Source organism: Kryptolebias marmoratus, linkage group LG10 (genome assembly GCF_001649575.2).
Source record: "Kryptolebias marmoratus isolate JLee-2015 linkage group LG10, ASM164957v2, whole genome shotgun sequence".
NCBI classification, from domain to species: domain Eukaryota; kingdom Metazoa; phylum Chordata; class Actinopteri; order Cyprinodontiformes; family Rivulidae; genus Kryptolebias; species Kryptolebias marmoratus.
The window spans coordinates 3023675-3043875 of record NC_051439.1 but is presented as its reverse complement, the minus strand read 5'-3'; the positions used below and the strand labels follow the sequence as shown (position 1 = coordinate 3043875).

Genomic DNA, 20201 nt, shown 5'->3' with positions numbered 1-20201 from the left:
TTAGCCGTGCTACGGTAGAAAAATCTGACGAGGAAGCACAGATCGTCAGAACACCGGCCGTAGGTGCGAGCGCACACTGACCGACGTCATGACGTCATTGATTTAGTTAAAAAAAACGTTGTTTAACTTTCGGTTCTTCCCTCGACTACTCTTGAAAAACAGAAAATAAAATAGCTTCTCATCACAACACTTAATTGGTGTTAGACTGCATGTAATCTGTAGTGGATCGAGTGCATCATATGGGTTTGCAGTGAACTGTTGTAATATTTTTACGCAGGTTTTCTCAGCCTTAAGTGGTAGTTCGCTTTTATCTAAATAACATTCGGGTCGAATGTTATTTAGATCATTAATTTTCCAACAACAACCAGTTAATTTACCAACAAGTCCTTAACTGTGTTTATTCCTCTCATCATGGACAACAAGCAAGCTGGTGCCAATCTCAAGCAGTCACTGTGTGAGAGGTAGGGTACATCCTGAACAGGTCCATCACAGGGCCACATAAAGACAAATAACCATTCACACTCTCACCTAAGGACAATTTAGAGTTGCCAATTAACCTAACATGCATGTTATGCATGAGGAAACTGGAGAAGCTGGAGTAAACCCACACATGCAGAGGGAGAACATGCAAACTCTACTTATAAAGGTCAGGAGGCAATCCTGCAGTCTTCTTGTTGGGAGGCAACAGCTCTAACTACCAAGCTGCCGTGCTGCCTGAGCACTGTGTTTGTCACTGGAAACTTATACACAAATCAAACACCTCAAAGTCATTACTAAAGATAGTCATGTTATGATAACTTCAGATATATGTTTTTCAGGGTTTAGCAAAGAAAAGATGAAATAAATGTGAAAACACTGCTTTACTGCAACATGTTTCTACTACAGGAAGCTTCGGTAATTCGACCAGGACAAACTATACTGCACAGCAACTAATCTGATGAGCAGATTAACGTTCACAAAACAAATATTTGACATTTGAAAATGAAAATGGATTCAGAAACTTTAATGTTTGCAATGTCATGCATCTAAAAATACATTTTACCTTTGACCCTTACTGCTTACTGCTTACTGACCCTCACTTAGAAAGCCCCAAGCTAGGAGTCAAACTCACGGCCTTCTTGCTGCAAGGCAACAGAGTTGACCAACTGTGCCACAGTGCAGCTCCTAATAATCATAAACATTAATGTAAATAACAATGGATGTATAAAGGTTTTAGAATAAACTGCTATGAAATTTGTGAAACTGGAGTTGTTTTACAACAGCAGAAATTGCCTTTTTTCTTGTCTTTGCTCAGACTAGTCATTAGCTAAACGGAACAAAGGAACTTTTGCCAGATATTCCAAACTGTAATATTTTGATCATTGTTCACTGCTGATAACACCCTAATAGATCATCGCTTCAAAATGTCCAAATGATTACTTTGAGTGTGGCCATGTCTGCTAGCCTCTCTGTGTTAGAGCAGTGATACACTGGCAAACTCATCAGGGTGAACCCCACTTCTTGCCTAGTGACAGCTGGGATAGCCTCCAACTCCCTATAACCCTTCTCAGAATAAATTGGCTATAGCAAATGGATGTCTGGATGAATTAAGTCAAATATTAAAACTGAACTTTAGAAAAAAGGGTTTAGCAATCGATCGACTTGCCCTGCCCACATAGTTTGAGAAAACATCACAGCTTGGCTCCAATTCAACACCCAGAGGTTCAGAAAGTTGCTAAAGGACATTTTAAGAGGTCACAAGTCTGCTAATGAACACAACTGTTAACTGACACATCGCCTCTTGCAAAGATCAAGCCTGTGATCTTTTAGCCATGGGACAGTCTTTCACTTAAATGTGCAGCTTACTTTAGGGGCTGAATGTGATTGTGCACAGTCACTGAGAGGCCAGGCATAATTCCAGGAAATGACAGTGCTGCTTAAAACTTCCACAAGCGAGCATAAGTTATCATAATGATGAATTTTGGAAGACTGCGTTGCTGCATGAAAAACAAAGATTGAAGAGGGCAGATCATTATTCAGCTGCATTGTGGCTGGATGTGTGCACCATTGTGACTGTGAGTGTGACACAATCTGTCAAATCAAACACATCGCAGAAGAATGCTGCTGCTGCAAAGGTACATTTAATGATTTTACATATTTATGTCAAGCAAATAAGAAAATAAGATGCATATGAGGTGGCACAGCAGTGCAGTGGTTAGAGCTGTCATCTCAAAGCAAGAAGGTTGCAGGATTGCTTCCCAGCCTGGTGCCTTTCTGGGTGGAGTTTGCATATTCTCCCTGTTAACACGTGGGTGTACTCCGGGTTTCCTCCCACAACCCCAAAACACGCATGTTAGGTTAATTGGCAACTCTAATTTTTCCCTAGGTGGGAGTGAGAGTGGGAATGGTTGTTTGTCTTGTACGTCTCTATGTGGCCCTGTGACGAACTGGAGGGGTGTTCCCGGTGTAATCCGGTGTCCTCCGCCTCTTGCACAGCAACTGCTGGTGATAGGCACCAGCTCCCCACCACCCAGAAAAGACAAGCAGGTAAAAATAAAATGGATGGATAAAATGCATTTGTTTTTTATATCTGAAGAAAACTGGATTGTTTTTCAAGAAGTTGCATATTTATTAAAAGAGAAAAAGCAATCAGATATTGCCAACTTTTGCCCACTCGCATGCACTCTGTGCAGCTCAGTGGCCTAGTGGTAGAGTGTCCGCCCTGAAACTGGGAGGTTGTGGGTTCAATCCCTGGCCGGGTCATACCAAAGACTGTAAAAATGGGACCCATTGCCACCCTGCTTGACACTCAGCATTAAGGGTTGGAATTGGGGGGTTAGCTCACCAAATGATTCCCGAGCGCGGCACCGCTGCTGCTCACTGCTCCCTCAGGGCATGGGTCAAATGTGGAGAACAAATTTCGCACACTCAGGTGTGTGACAATCAGTGGATCTTTCCTTTCCTCTTTAGATTCTCCCATGTGCCAAACTAAACATCACCTTCAAAAAGATCTTTTTCTCATCTCTACTTCCCCTTTAAACCCCATCTCACAATTTTTCTGTCAGCCTTCCCATTAGCTCTTTTTTTCATCACCTCTGTACCACTTGACTGACCCTCTTCTTCCTGCTTTCTTGTTTTCAACTTTGTCTCTGACTACTTTGGGGAGTTAACCTCTAACCATTTAATTTTTTCCACCTTCATCCATCCCCTTTATCCTCAGCCTAACTCACTCAGTATCTGTCAGCACACTTACCCTTTCTGTCCCTACCTGCACCACTCTACTTCACTACTCTTTTAGTCTTTTTTCTAACATCTTTCACATGCTTTACTCCCCTCTCTTTTGACTTGTCCTCAATGTTTACGTCCATTGCCATAAGATGAAGGCGGATTTAAATATTTTGGCCTGTCTGTATGTGTGCCTGTGCATGTGTTTGAGTTTCTGTCTGTTACCAAAATATCTCATGAACCACTGACAGATGTTTTATGAAGCTCTCAGAAAATAATCATTGGATATACATCTACAACTGTGTAACTTTTGGAACCAACCCATATCAAAATGGCCACCACAGCCAACTGACATTAAAAACGAAAAAAATGAATAAAGTAAATTTTCCTGATACGGAGCTAAAATTTAATGTGGTTGTAGCATTCACAACACATACGCCAATACTTGTTACATGAGACTCTTGTTTATAATTTTGCCATTAACTATTTGGAGTGAACTCTGTTTGTTTGCAAAATATGTTATGAACCACTTAATGAATTTTATTGAAACTGTAAGAAGATAATCACTGGATATACACCTAAAATTGGTTAACTTTGGAGTCAGTCTAATTCATGATTAGTGCCACAGTTAATCTGATTAACTAGAACATAAATGACTATAACACATTCAATTTACCAGAGACTGAGGTAAAATTGGTTGTTGAAGTAGCCTAGAGTCTTTCACGACAATAACGCATGAGACTGTGCCTAATGTTATTTTTAAGGTTTGACCAAAAACAGCTGCAACTTTCTCATTTCTCAATATAAGAAATAGTTTAAAATTCTGGCATAAAAGGTGGTGGGTGATATACTTATTCCTGCATGGAAGACTAGGCTTTTAATTGTGTTTAAATTTGTTAATTAATTTGAATCTCCTCCACTCCCCCCTTTTTTTTTGCAATTTATAATTTCTGCCCCCACCCACATGATGTCTTTATATAACAGATAGGAAAGACTTTACCTTGGTGGCAACAGTGCGTCCAAACAGTATTGCGTAGCAGAGATTGAGGGCAGAAGAGTAGGAGAACACGCGCAGCCTGTTCCTGCCATGGGGTGTCATCCCAAAGGGGCTGTTCCACTCATACAAGGTGAGGAAGAGTGCCGTGAGGTGCAACGTGACAAAGATACCCACCCACATGGACCAGTGGAGGGGCCACATGAAGGCTCCGATGGGAGCTGCAGTGTCATGGCTTCGAACCTGAAATGCCACAAATGTACAATGAGACTGGGTCAGAGTGCTTCATTGCTATTGCACTTATTTAAAATAGTACAAAACTGTAAACATATTTCTTTTCTTTTTAGAACAGTAACTCTAGACAGATTTAGTTTTATTAAAATTACATTAATTACTTTTTACTGAGTCTTTTGCCGTTGATAATTTACTGAATGCAAGAAAACTTTTTAAAATAATAAAGTTCACAAATTCACATGATGCTGATTTGCATTGTATTCCTTTTATTCAGTTGAGACTCTTTTTATTTATATGACTACTGAAAAACCCACAAACTAATTAAGACCAAAAGAATAATCTCCTGTCTTACATGATTAAAGGGGAAAACTGGGCAATATAATGAGGTTGCATACTTTTAGTTCTTACTAAAATATTAAAGTGACAGGGAAACACACTTAAGGCTTTGATATTGTTAGTGACTCACACCCTTAAGCTCCACTTTCCAACTGGTTCTCGGATGCCTTCTTGACACCTTAGACTAATGTGTGAAACAACAAAGGTTGTTTCTCCCCTTCATGCCCAAGAGGAAGGGTGGGCATGGGGGTTGAAGTTGTTCAGACCTGGCCACTATCTGTCTTGGGTGATTCAATTGCAAGTGGTCAGCTCCGATTAAGAGCCCTCACAATAAAATGTGAGCCCCAAAACGTTTTTGCAATCAGATGTCAATTACCTGCTCTGTAGGCAGATACACACACAGCCATGTCACACAGTGAGCTGTCAGATTAGTGTGACAGCAATACAATGCATTTAGACATCTGAGCTATATTATTATTATGACATTAATATGCTTCAGATGTGACATAATGCTGCTCAGGGCACAACAGAGCAGATGTTAGAGCTGTCATCTTACAGTGAGAAGGTCACAAGTTTGCCTTTCAGTGTGGAGTTTGCATGTTCTCTGTGTGCATGCATGGGTTTTCTCTGCATACTCAGGTCTTCTCCAAGAGATTAAAAACATGCATGTTAGGTTAATTGGTAACTCTAAATTGTCTCTAGGTGTGAGTGAAAGTGAATGGTTGTTTGTCTTAATTGTCTCTATGTGGCCCTGTGGACTTGCAACTGGTTCAGGGTATTTCCTGCCTTTTGCACAGTTACTGCTAGATATAGACACTAGCTGCCCTGTGACCCAGAAAGAAAAAGCGATAAAAGAAAATGAATGGATAATGCTGTTCAGTCTGTTGTCCTCTGATTGACACAGCACATTATAGCACACAGTGACCATAGTGTGTTCAATCAGCTCTAAAAACCATCAGTACAAATTTTAAACTAAAGAGGAACTCACCGCACTGCACCCTGTCCTGCTCTGATTAATAAAATCCCAATAAAATGAACACTTTGAGAAGGATTCTGACATGCAGTTCAATAAAACTTTTAGGTGAAAAAACAAAACAAAAAACACAAACAAACAATGAAAGCCAAATCTTCAGAATATCCACAAGGATGGCATTGGCTGGGTAGACTTTTTTTTCCTCCTAACACATTCAGGTAGTAACTCTGCTGCTTGTATGGCGTCACAATCAAATCAGATGGATTTTTTTCAGACTATTAAACATACCACCTTCAAAAGTAATCTAGACCCCTTTTATCCACATACGTGTTATCTGTATACGCCGTCCAGTTTCAAACATGTATGGATGTGCACAGAGTGCAAACATATTCAACATGCATTAGGGCTGTTCAAACCAAAGACATGGTATGGTGTCAACCAGATATCCCCACATTTTTTCAGTTTAAGAGTTGAAGCCAACAGGAACCTTTTTAAGGAAGGTGAAATGCTGTAATTTCTGTACCAGCGTATGGATGTGGAGCTTTAAGTTTTGCCAACTCCTCCACATACAATCATGGTGTCACTTAAGTTCTCTTTTAAGCATGAAATAACTAACTAAAGCAAAATGTTTAAAAAAAAAATGAATATCTGAACATACAGCAGCAAAATAAAAACTATGAGAATGAACAACAGCCAACAACTGAAAAAAATTCTCTGAGGTGTATTTTTTTAATTTTACAAACAGCAATACATTTTTTACATGGAAGGGGTGGGATTTAATGTTTGTACTGGAATCAGTCAGTAGAGAAGCTGGTCCCGTTCTGGCTTCAACAACCAGGCCACGTCAAAGTTCTTTTCATATGCAGTCTTTGGTTCAGACTTGTATGTAGTGCTATACGAATGCAATTCATTCGCTCAGGACGTATGTAATTTATTGCCGCGTGTGAACTGGCTCTAATATATCTGAGATGGCAAAGAAGGTAGTCAGTTGGTGACACGTCATGCAAAGGATGTTTAAGAAACATTGCAAAATATTGCACCTTGGGATATTTTGTTTCTATAACATTTCAGCAATGTAAAACATAAAACAGCTTGTAATCATAGTGTTACACCACAATTACAATGTTGTATGTTTCTGTGTTTGTAGGTTATCCAATAAAAGGATAGTCAGGTCATTTTTGAAGTGATGTTCTGTCAAATACTTATCAGTAGTTTGCAAAAAATTATGAAAAACAAGCCCTTGTTTAGCTAGCATTAGTCCAGCTTTATGACTGATGTCCCGTACTTGCCAACCGTCCCGCATTGGGGGGGACAGTCCGGCATTTAGCCCCCCCTGTCCCTTGTCCCGCATCACACTGTGCGGGACAGCCAAAAGTCTCGCATTTTGCCCTGGCCTTGCCTGGAAGCCTGTAGCTGTGCTTCAGCAGTAGTCACATGCACAGGGCTCTCAAGTCTTAGGCACTGACCGTGAAACAAACGCATTTCGAGAAGTGCACACGCTCACACGCCACATTTTTTATTTCTCACGCAAAAAAACCACACACGGCATTTTTGTCACTTTAACGCTACATTTAGCGAGTTTTCAGATCTCTCTAGCTTTTTTTTTTAAAGCGACTAGCGACAAATCTAGTGACTTTGGCGGCTAAATGTGAGAAAGCACTCATTCTGCAGCGTACCGTAAGCCCCGCCCACTTCCCCAAGCACTGATAGCTGTCAATCCCACAGCAGAGAGGAGACCCGCTCCACTCTGTGTCCACAGTGGCACAAAAAGTTCTGTCTTAATGTGTCAACTAACAACTCTCTAGCAGCTCAAAATCTAACTCCAAGCTCAGACGAAAACTTGAGAGCCCTGATCTTAAGCAACTATGATATGTGTTTGTTTAATTCAAATTAATTGATCAGAATTCAGGAAAATCATGTTGAATCTATGTTTGTGTGTATTTCTGGGAGTTGGTTTTTTGCATGATGTTTTAAAGACATGACCAGCTGATGAGTAGATAAGCTGTGTCTGGCAAAACTTTTTATATACAACTGCATATATTTGGGCAGACAGACTTAAACACAGATAATGTAATACTTAAAATGTGAATGTGTGTGGTTGGGGGTGGGGGTGGGGTGGGGGTGGGGGGTTGCAGTGGTGCCCGCTTCACGCTATGTTGTCCCACATTGGCATTCCCAAATGTTGGCAAGTATGATGTCAGGGCTTATAAGATACTAACTACTGATAACTTTTTTACAATAATAAATTCAAAAGACTATCTCTTTAGGTTTTGATATACAGTATACCCTATGTTCCCTTCTTATGATAAAACCAATAATAATAATAAAAAAACAACTTCAAACTAAAGCAAATATACCAGAATGCCCAGGCTGGTGGAGTAGAAAGGTGAGGTGAAATCAATGACTCTGCTCCTGGCAGAGTTGATGGAGAAGGAGGTGACGGCCATGTCAGCAATTCCACTCAGGAGGTCACCCACAAGCCCAGTCCAGCGCCCGGTCCCACTGAGCGCTCCGTATTTCCCGTCTCCCACAATGTAAAGGTCAAAGGTAAAGCCCATGTCTTCTGCCAGTTTCTCCAACAAGTCAATGCAATACCCATAGCAGCATTTTCTCAGATCCTCTGGCAATTCTGAAAGGAAAGAATTGATGATTATGTAAAATGTACTCATTTAGACATTTTTATATTCATGTTCTGTAACTGCAGGGGTTGCACCTAGGAGAATCTGTGCGCAACAATGATTCTTGAAAAATGCTGATGGATCATCAAAGGACACTTTAATGTGGATATTTTTAATGACCCTGGCACCAAGGCGAGGACTACATTTATTAATTCTGCACAAATTAACGTCCCTTAAAATACACACAAGAAAAACCAACAGCTGGTCGTGTGAAATACACCTCATGCCATTTTAATTTCTTTGGCAAACTTTTTTTTGTAATCTCAGTTAATTAAATGAGTAGTGGGCCAGCTCATTTTGCTTGTCTCTGATTTTCCAAGCCCATGGACTAGACAAGCATGTTGAAAAATTTGATCAAACTTTCTTTGCTGTCAATCTATCCAATCCCTGCAATGACACCACAAAAACAATTTCTGTTTTCCACCTGCAATCTGTGGATTTAAAGTAAAAGTAAGTGATTTCTGTAGCCCAACAGTCTGCTGAGTAAAAGAAAAATATCTCCTGATGTTTCTTTTATAGAGTAGTCTTCATATCTTATTCATTTAATGTATTTCATGCTCTTCGTTCATGAAACTCAGATGCTGTATCAATGAGCCTTAACACCAAAACACAAATATATTTTTTACTACACTGACTATGAGTGATTCCTTATTGATAACACTTCAAAGTCATGCCTTAGTATTGAGGTGTTGTAGAGATATGTTCAACTACATAATATTAATTTTTAAGTAAAAAGAGCAATTTAACTGAGAGAAGCCAAAAAAATTACAGATTGTTTTTCTCAAACACAATGAGCTCAGGCTTGAGAGCTCATCATAGCACAAAAACAGTCCTTGTGAAAGTTACTAATGGCATTCTCATGGCTTCAGACAATGGACTTGTGTCCATACTTGTCCTGTTAGATCTCAGTTCCTCATTTGATACAACTGATCACAATACTCTAAAATAGAGGCTTGAACATGATATTAGGGTTACAGGAAAGACTCTAAAATGGTTTAAATCACATTTATTTGATAGATTCCAGTTTGTTCATGTTAATAATAGTCTTTTTCATACACAGTTTGTCATGGAGTTCCTCAGGGTTTAGTGCTTGGACCAATACTCTTTACCTTATATATGCTTCCATTAGGTAAAGTTATTAGCCAGAATGGAACAAATTTTCATTGTTATGCTGGTGAAGGTCAGTTATAATTATCTGTGAAACTCGATGAATCCAATCTGTTACTTAGATAAAAGTATGTCTTAAACACATAAAAACCTAAATAATTCTTAATTTTCTGCTTTTAAACTCAGACAAGACAGAGGTAGTGGTTTTTGGACCTGAGCATCTTAGGAATAAACTTTTCAGCCTTTTACTTCCTCTGGATGACATTAATTTGGCCTCCAGTTCTAATGTAAAGAAACTTGGTGTTATTTTTGATCAGGATATATCTTTTTACCCTCACATTAAAATATTACCAGGACTGCTTTCCTCCACCTATGTAATATCACTAAAATTAGAAACATCTTGTCCCAAAATGGTGCAGAAAAATTGGTCCATACATTTATCACGTCTAAACTGGTCTAGAGTAATTCTTATTATCTGGGTGTCCAAAAAAAACTTTCTTAAAAAGTTTTCAGTTGCTCCAAAAATACTGCTGCCAGGATTCTAATGAGAGTATGAAGGAGAGATCATATTTCTCCAGTTTAGCTTCTCTCCGCTGACTACCTGTCAAATTCAGAATAGAATTTAAAATCTTCTAACATACAAAGCTCTCAACAACCAAGCTCTATCATATGTTAAAGATCTTATTGTTTCAAATTTTCCTAACAGAGCACTTTGCTCTCAGACTGCAAGTTTACTTGTGGTTCCTAGAGTTTTCAAAAGTGGAACGGGAGACAGAGCTTTCAGTTATTAGGCCCCTTTCTTGTGGAACCAACTTCCAGTTTCTATCTGCAAGGTTGGCACTCTTTCTCCTGTTAAGACTAGGTTTAAGACTTTCATTTTTGATAAATCTTTTAGTTAGGCTTGGCTTTGGTTTCCTGATCTATCCCTTTGTTATGCTGCTATATGGGTTTACACTGCTGGAGGACAAACTGACCACATTTCCTCACTCTTCTGTCTCTACATGTTCATCTCTCCATGTTTGTATTTGTCATTATTTCTATCATTAACATGTGTTTTTGTCTTTCTTTCTATAGAAACTAAACCTGTACCAGCCATTCTTTGCCTGTCTGTGTCTCTTTCCTGTCCTCTAACCCCAGCTGGTCGAAGCAGATGATCACCCGCCCTGAGCCTGGTTCAGCTGGAGGTTTCTTCTTGTTAAATGGGAGTTTTTTCTTTCCATTGTTGGCTATGTGCTGCTTAGGATGGGAGACTGCGATGAAGTGAAGATTCAACAAAATCTGCTGGCATCCTTAAATAGATAACTTTTAATAATTAGCTTTTTATAATGTATGTGGATGTTTTTGTACAGTGCCCTGAGATGACTTTTGTTGTGACTTGGTGCTATATAGATAAACTTAACTGAACTGAATTGAAACTGAATTAAACTATATCTTTTCCAGCAAACCAGCAGTTCAAGAACATTTTTTGGTAGATAAATGCCAAAGGAAAAACTCACCAATTCCCTCCCAGTCCATTGCTGTGGAGTTGGGGTTGTGAAGCTGGTTGAAGAGGCCACCGATGATGTCGGACCGGTTAGTTTTAGGGTCTAGACAGAGTTGACCTGCTGGACACATTCCATCCTCGTCCACCTCCCGTGTGAAGACAAATGGGTGTTCCACCAGTGTCACCACCCGAAGGCGGTGTCCCTCGACAGAAAGTCCTGGCCTCCAGCGACCTCCCATATAACCATCACTTTGGCCATCCCCTCCTCTCACACCAGCTCCTAGACCCTGGCTGTTTCCAAGCCCTCTCACCAGTCCCAGGACACCCCCCTCTAAATCCAGTCGGCCTTGGGTCCACTGCCCTACAGTAACCCAAGCTGGCTGGCCCAGAGCGCCTCTTTTCAGACTCCATACGTGGAACAGCTGGGAGGAAAGGACCCGAGAGACATCAGCGTCCACATGGATTAGTCCTGTAGAACCAGTGAAGGAACTGTTGGACAGAAACCTCAGAAGGAAAGAAGAAGAAAAACAGATTGTCAACTACAAGACAAAGAATAAAGACGTTTAGTGTGGTATTGCGGTTTATAAATGTAGACAAAGGAAATTACCAGCACAACTGATAAAAAAAAATTGTAAAGGTTACAAAAGCTGACACAGATGGGAACAGTCTGGTTGTAGCATTTTAGTAAGTCCAGTCTCAGATGGGAAATTGCATCTCCCAGACAGTCATAATTAAAAGTTAATGCAGTGCAATGAGGGTCTCCTTCTATCTGCCAGTCAGTACCAGCAGCCATTGCTATTCCTCTCACTCGTCTTGTGGCCCAACATTGGTCTTTTATGGGAGAATACATTAGGAAGAGTGATTCCCATTTATACATATATCATCTCTGTCTTCTTAAAAAACACAGGGACAGTGGTAGTTCATGTCTTAGCATTTGATCATGTGGACGTTGTCAGATGATGTCTCAGTGTGGCACACAAGCTCTACTTTATCTTGATTAATGGGCAATTGTAGGGGGAGTTGCAAATAGGACTGGTTGTTTAAATGTTAAAGTACGCAGGGATGACTGCATTTGGTATGTGTGCTCAACCATGTTGTTGAGGTCACAACAGACTTAAAGTCATAAATTTGTTTCTCCTAATGGAGAATTAGAGCTATTACTTAAAGAAAAAAGAAAGATTTCACAACTGCTGTTTGTTTTATTTTTTTGTCCTTTTTGTCTTGCTCACATGTCCAAATTAACATTGACACTAACACATATTCTTTTGATGGCCATCTTGATTTAAAAGTCTGGCATGAAATTTGTTAGGTGATATCCATTAATTCAAAGAAAGCTAAGGCTTTAATTTATTATTTATTCTAAACCACTCAACTACAGTGAATATTGAACATGATATACCTCTAATTGCTCAAGTAATGACAGTACTGCTGCAAAACTGAAGCTTCTGACTCTAATTTTTACAATAAAGAGCAAAAGTATGCTTTTTAAGCTATCCATCTTAAAACTTTATCAAGGCACAAGGGAAACTTATCTTTCTATGGTGAGTCAATTAGAACATACTCTAGAGACTTTCAGATTACACTATTTACTGTCCTTTTAGTACAATGTCAGTGACCTTATTTTCTGGTCTGAGAGAGACCGATAAAGGGGGTCGTTCTATCACGCCTTTGGAACCCATGAAGTTAGACTTTATGCTCTGCTTCTACACTCCCTGATTCTTATCCCTCCACTGCAACAGCCAGACGCACCATTGCTCTAGAGAACACTAACAAAGCTGAAGGAAGTGAGAGACTTCCACATGGAAAAGGCAATTAACAGCTCATGGCCCCAGGGGACGGAGCGAGGAAGGCACGACGGGAAAGAGGACGTCTGGAGATATAAGCAAGCAAGGCAGGCATGAGTGAGAAGGAGAGCAGGGAGAAGCAAAATGTTGGTTTCAGAAATGAAGCAGTGGAGTAAAACTGTAAAATTACTGAAGTGCTAGCATTTCTTGAAGTAATGTATATTGCCTGCCACCTTTCATGCCAGAGTTTTAGACGAAGATCATCTTATGGTGAGAAATGATGGAGTTGTAGCCAATTTGGTCAAATCCCAAAAATACCATTATGCATTTTTTCATGCAATATATATATCTTGACTGATCTGTCAATGCTTAGAGTATGTGTTGAAATGGCTCTCAAATACTACAACTCCCAATTGTTATAGACATTTCTGTGCAGGCTAAGGTTGATTAGCTGTGGAGGCCATCTTGAATTCAGCTGATGTAGTAGATGTACAGGCAGTAATTGCTTTTTGAGAAGATTGAGTCCAATAGTCAATGCAAAGATGTTGTGCAATGTGTAATTCTCAAAGTGTGTGTTGTGGGTGATGCTCAGCTACTACCACACCAAATTTTAACTCAATAGCTGTAAAGTACTTGAATTACAGCAAGTTTTGTTTTTACTAAAGTTGCTTTGCTGAGGCACCCACTTTGAATTAAGTTGACTCCAAAAGTTGGTTTGTTGTAGTTAAGAACCTAATGAGTACTTTCTGTAAGTTTCACTGAAATCTAAGTTCATTGGTGATGCATGAGCTATTTTGGTATCAGAATAGACAAATGCACACAAACACACAAAGGCATGGACAAAATCTTTCTCACTCTTTTGTCTTCGGCACCAGGTGATATTGAGGAAATAGCTGCTTCTGATACAGTTTTTCTAAATGTTTGAATTCAAAAGTAAAGAGTAAAGAGACTGTGGACAAATAGATAGATGGATGAAAGACAGAGGAAGGAGGAAGCAAGCAAGGAAAAAGGAATAAAGTCAACAAAAGCATGGAAGGAAAAAGAATGTGGAGGTGGAGGAGGAGGAGGAAAGGGAGGGAAGTAGATAAAGGCCTATTGTTATCAGAGTGAGATCTGTCAGTCAGTTCCGTCTCAGTTGACACAGCTGCCACGCTGATTCCATCTCCACTGAAGAGATTAAAACAAGCATGTCTCGGATCATCCCCAATTCAGAGTAAAATACAGAGGGAGTAAACTTTCCTCCAAACTGAAAGCGATGGAGTGATAAGAGACTGAGACGGCATGCCTGCCTCTCTCTTATAGAGTCATCACTTATCGGCCACTCTGCTGACATCCAGGCTCAACATGGAAACTGGAACCAGGTGTTAGTCAGAGGAAGCCATCGCTCTCTGACACTGCTGGCTGACTTATCAATGGCATCCACGATCATTCTTTAAATACTGCCTCTGGCCTGATGGGACCAAACAACCTTCAAGACCCACAACAAAAGGATCATAGTGCTTTGGACTGTGTTCTACCCTCTTCCTTTAGTGATTTCTGTAACATTGTAATATCCAATAGTTAATGCAAAGATGTTGTGCAATGTGTAATTCTCAAAGTGTGTGTCGTGGACGATGCTCAGCTACTACCACACTAAATTTTAACTCCATAGGTGTGAAATTACTTGAATTACAGCACAGTCTTATCAAATATTATCTGTGGCCATCAATTCAAAGGTATCACAAACTTTAAGAAGGGGCTTTTGCACTTTCCTGATCAGATAAGAGATGTAAAGTGAGGCTTGCTGTGCAGTTAATATTATTGTTGCCCACAAAAATTGAAGATGGAGCAATAACGTTTTTGCCTGTTTGTATGTGTGTGTGTCACTGGATTAACATCTTCAACTGATTACTTTATGGAGTCAACTTGATTTAAGATAGCCGCCACAGCAAAGCAGTCTTAGTAAACACAAAAATTGTTATACTCCAGTCAACTTTACAGATCCCGAGCTAAGATTTGGTGACGTTGTAGCTGAGACTGCGCAACTTATATTCTAAGCACTACAGAAAAGTATTCACCCCATAGATGATATACGCTTTTATTGTTGTCATAAAGCAATCATGGTCAACAAAAATTAGCCTTCTTTGCAAAAAACAAAAAACAAACAAAACAAATAAAAACCTTAATGTCTAAGTGAAATCAAATTTGTACAGAGTAATACCAATCAAACAAAAACATTTAATATTAAATAAGGGATAGCATAAATATTCACTCCATTTAAAGTGATTGTCCTAATTCAACTCAGAGAAAAGTTAATTGAAAAGTACAGTTTGGGGGATGGGTACAAAAAGATTTCCAATAAGACTGTTTCCAGGAGTTCTAGTAAATCCATCATCGAGAAATGGAAGAAATATGGGACATATGTAATTCTATCAATAGCAGGCTGTCTTCACAAACTGAGTGACCATGCAAAAAGGAAAACAGTGAGAGATACCAACCAAGACACCTGAGACCACTGAAGGAGTTACAAGCTTCAGCAGGTGAGATAGGAAAGATACAATAGTACAGTAGCAATAGTTGCTACAACAACTATTGCCTAGGTTTTTCACCAGACTAAGTTTGATGAGAGAGTGGAAGAGAAAGCCACTGTTGAAAAAAAAAAAAATCAGATTAACTCTCAACTAGAGTTTCTCTAGATTGTTTAGAGGCTCTAGTCTCTATAACTTATACTCTAGTGAACAAAGCGCTGCAACTTTGTAATATCTCAACTACAACTACATGATCTTAGTCTAAAAACTTTCCAGGAAGGACTATGGGTGATATGCATTCTTTTAAGGAGTGATAGGCCTTTAATTTTTTTTTTATATTTTTCATTTGGCTAGTTGAAACCATTACATTATGAGTCTGGAGTGGATTAGCTTGATGAATCTGCTGTCTGTGAGATATGATGATTCAGCTGTCCCATTACTATGAGCCATTTCAGCTTAAGACCAGGCTAGCACTTTAGCTCTGTGCTCACAGAGACAGGGAAGAGCTGATGACAAAACATGAGGTAATGTGGAATGTGATGGATCATTTTTAGTTGGGTTTTTCCACAATTATGCAGAGACTGTGCTACATTTGCTTGTGAAGATGCAAGACAGTGAACAAATTCACAAGCAGAGCACACAAACACTTAGTCTGGGTTGAACGAGAAGTTACTGGCCCACATGCTCAATGTAGATGTTATTGCCCGCAGCCTAAAGGTAAAATGTGGGAGATATTATTTGTGCTTGTGTTTGTGAAGTGAAGTGAGAAGTGAAGTGAGATTTATTTATATAGCACTTTTCAGCAACAAGACGATCCAAAGTGCTTTACAACAGAAACAAAAACAGAATCCAATACAGCAGGTACATAATGAAACACAAAAAAGAAAAAAAGAAAACGCATCAGTCATGTATAATCTAAATGAAATACAGGATACCCTAGGTAAAATCATGAAACCAGACATATCTAAGCATGAGCTAAGACAGTCAAAATAGTAGCTAAAATAATCTAAATAAAATCACAATAAAGGTAAAGCTGAACTAAACAACAATTAGAAATCTAACAATCTAAAACAATATATAAAATATGAGCTAAGATAAACTAAACAAAATATACAGGAACTAAAGTAAATGTACAAGAAGGCTAAATAAGCTAAAACATGATATTGCTAAGACTAACAGAACCGAACTTTCTAAATAGTACCAGGCCCGCTAGACGGCCGACATAATAATTACTAACTAAGATAATGAAAGACGGAAGGGGATGTGGTGGATGTTGTATGAGTGTGTGTGTGTGTGTGTGTGTGTGTGCGTGTGTGTTTGCAGATAAGTCCATGAATCACGTCACAGAGGCCATTGTCTTTGATAATGTAATGGAATGTTTATTAGCCAGCCCAGAGCAGATCCACAGATGTCCTTAGGCAGGAGGGGGCAGAGCATCTTGTTTACATAAATTCCGAGGAGAAATTGAGATAGCTGACCAAGGTTAGCCTAGGTGAGCCAAATTCACAAACAGTAATTGTTTTGGTTCAAGCAGACTTGTTTTCTGTCTGCCTTGAAAATCTCGCTGATACTCAATGGCGAATCCAAACAGCCAAATTCCAGGACCATTCCGCCTGATTCGAGCGGCAAACTTCCTCCAAGATGTAACCCATATTATTCATGAGTTCCAGAAATGCAATTCAGTCTGCGGCCCTGTAAAAGTAGAAGTAAATTAATCGGGAAACTTTATGAATTGTTATTATGGATTGGAAAATTGTGTTCTACTGAAGTGATTTTAAACCTTTTCAGCTACTGATTTATGCCGCAAAGCTGTACCCTGCAACATATCATAATTAATGCATAGAAAGACAATACTCTGTCATGGATTTTGTCAATGTCCCTGAGTTCACATGAGTCACTTCATCTCTATTCTCACAAAGTCATGGATTCAAGGAGCTTGGTTCTGTAAATATTGGGAGGTTTTGCAAATGTGGTTCAGGACAGTTTATTAAAATATTACCCTGAGATCTTGTTTTCCAAGATCTTGAAGAAACCAGACTGACTAACAGCAGTTCGTCATAAAGTCTGGGTGTGGTCAGTTGTTAACCTGGGGGCTTGATGGATTATTTATTCTCAGCGGCTGGAGAAATCCGGTGGAAGAGGAGGCTGCTGGACAGACCTGGTAAACCCAAACAAATAGTGAGGGTGAACTGGGAGAGCCCCCTGTCTGTGAGATCTTCAACTTACACCTCTGGGAGAGTTTTTCACATGTCCCAGGGGAGGTCAGGGACGTGGAATCTGAATTGCAGATGCAGCTTCCAGGAGCTGTGGTCTGAAGGTCATTGGTGCCTGTTGTTGCTGCAACTGGTGGAGCTGCTGGTGGACATTGGCAGTAATGGAGGCTATCAAGTTGAGGAAGGAGGCCTTTAGGATTTGGCTGTTCTTGAAGGCTCCCGTAGCAGCCAACAGTTACAGCGTGGCCAGAAGGACTGCGGCTTCCTGGGATGCGGAGGCAAAAATTCAGACATGGGAGGAATTGGGAGAGGCCATGGAGAAGGACTTTTGGTTGACCTCGAGGAAGTTCTGGCAAACCGTTTGACAACTCAGAAAGGGAAAGCGGGCCCTGCTCTAGGGTGTTGGAAGGGAGGCTCTGACTGATTGTTGAACCTCAAATCCAGGAGGAGCAGTGTGGCTTTCATTCTAGTCGTGGAACAGTGGACCAGATCTTCATCCTTGCAGGGCTGGTAAGGGGGTCAATTGAGTTGTGTTTTATAGATCTGGAGAAGGATTATGACCATGTTCCCTGAGACATTCTGTTGGGTGCTGTGAGAGTATGGGGTACCTGAGTTGCTTTTGAGGGTCCCTGTATAACCAAAGCAGGACCTGTGTCCACATTCTTGGCACAAAGTCAAGCTCGTTCTTGGTGCAGGTTGGACTCTACCAGGGCTGTCCCTTGTCTCCAATCCTGTTTGTGGTGATCATGGACAGGATCTCGAGGCAGTCATGGAGAGGAGTGTGTCTGATTTGGGAACCCCAGGGTCTCATCTGTTGGAATGAGAGTCAGCTCCTTTAAGTCCGAGGCTATGGTTCTCAATCAGGAAACGGGTGGAATGCACCCTCTAGGTCAGGGGTGAGTCTCTGCCTCACGTGGAGGATGGTTGGATGTGGCGGTTGTAAATTTAAATTAGGAAATGGCTGGCAAAACTCACAAACATGCTATCATGCGGCACCATTACAGAAATGCTTTCACTCCTATCCTATCTTGTATCTTGTATTCCCCATGCAGTTGCAGCGCCATTCAGTGACAAGACGTACCACAAATTAATTTAGTGCAAACTTCAGAACACAACAAACTGTTTGTACCAGTCTGATCAGCAATTTTCTGACTAGGGATGGGGAATATAATTGTGGTGATTTGGCTTTTTCTGGGTTTTGTTTTTATTTTAGTTCTCTGGTTTGTGTTTTGGTTTTGTTTTCTATTTGTAGTTATCTGGTTTTTGTTTTCTTCTTGGTTTGTCCTCCTCGTGTTTGTGTTCTCATTTCCACTCTCCCCCAGTCATTCTTTTGTCTGTCAGCCACGCCCATCTTCACCTGTACCGAATCAGTAATCATTCCACCTGTTCCCACTCACCTCGTTATCCGCAGTCTTAAAAACCCGGTCACTCTTCCCATACCTCGCTGGTCCATTGTTTAAGGTTTGTTTGATGTTAGTCTCTTGTTTGCTTCGCTCAGTGTTCCTGGTTTTCAGAGTTCTGTTCCATTTATGCATTTTTATTTAGTTCTTGTCTGTTTGCTGCCACGTCAGCTTTTTGTTTTTGTTTGTTTCCTTAGTTTAATAAATTAGTTTTTCTTTCTTTAAATACGAGTGCATTCTGGGTTCGCCTCCGTCTCCACCGTTCCTGACAGAATGGACCAGCCAGACCAGAACCCAGCAGACTCAGTTTTTTTTTTTTTCTTTTTCCGGCCTCTCTGAGGAGGATTATCTTTTGCTCCACTTCGCAGTAAGGGAGTACTGCGATGTGGAGGCCACCTCCATGACCGTGAGGAAACGAGGTTTGGCACCTTGGGACCTCCTGAGAGAGGTGCTTTGTCATCCCGGGCTGGAAACGTCCCCGGGTATGGACAAGATCCTCAGTGGTGCCCGGAGGGATTACGCCCTGGGATGCGCTCCTTCCTGGTCTCCTGCGGCTGTTGCTCACTCCGTGTTTCCGGTGGCAGCCGCTCCTCCCATGTCTTCGATGGCTGCTGCGCCTCCAGAAATTCTGGTCTCCTGAAGATGGAGGCGAAAAAGAAGAAAGGAGCGGGTCGACTGTGTTGGCTTTCCGTCGCCCATGCTGGTGGAGGAGGAGGAAAGAGCATCTCCGTTCTGGGGAACCCGCATGGCCTGCAGACCAGTTCCGCCGCCGCCTCCGCCGAAGTCTTCAGTTCCGCCTCCAGAGCCCTCTGAGCTTTCTGCGCCCTCTGAGCTTCCTGCGCCCTCTGCTGAGCCCTGGGACCTCTCTGCGCCCTCTGAGCTTCCTGCGCCCTCTGCCGAGCCCTCTGAGCTTCCTGCGCCCTCTGCCGAGCCCTCTGAGCTTCCTGCGCCCTCTGCTGAGCCCTGGGACTTCTCTGCGCCCTCTGCCGAGCCCTGGGACCTCTCTGCGCCCTCTGCCGAGCCCTGGGACCTCTCTGCGCCCTCTGCTGAGCCCTGGGACTTCTCTGTGCCTTCTCTGCTGGTCAGCGTTCCTGAAGAGGATGACGCCCCACCTGCCAACATCTCAGTGGGGGTCGGCCGAGACGACACTCTACTGTCCCGTGTCTCCGTGTGGGTCGGCCGTGACGACGACGCCTCACCATCCCGTGTCTCCGTGGGGGTCGGCCGTGACGACGACGCCTCACCATCCCGTGTCTCCGTGGGGGTCGGCCGTGACGACGACGCCTCA

General features: G+C 41.2%; 1 protein-coding gene across 1 annotated transcript in view; it reads right to left on the bottom strand.

The window, feature by feature from the left end:
- Window positions 1-20201, bottom strand: part of LOC108239047 (glutamate receptor ionotropic, NMDA 3A-like) — a 47791-nt gene that overhangs the window by 20029 nt on the left and 7561 nt on the right. Inside the window, exons 2-4 of the mRNA XM_017421507.3 lie at window positions 11023-11513; window positions 8099-8370; window positions 4205-4441 (exon numbers count right to left, since the gene is read on the bottom strand). Coding sequence (XP_017276996.2) covers window positions 4205-4441; window positions 8099-8370; window positions 11023-11513 — 1000 coding nt within the window. The remainder of the gene's footprint in view (window positions 1-4204; window positions 4442-8098; window positions 8371-11022; window positions 11514-20201) is intronic.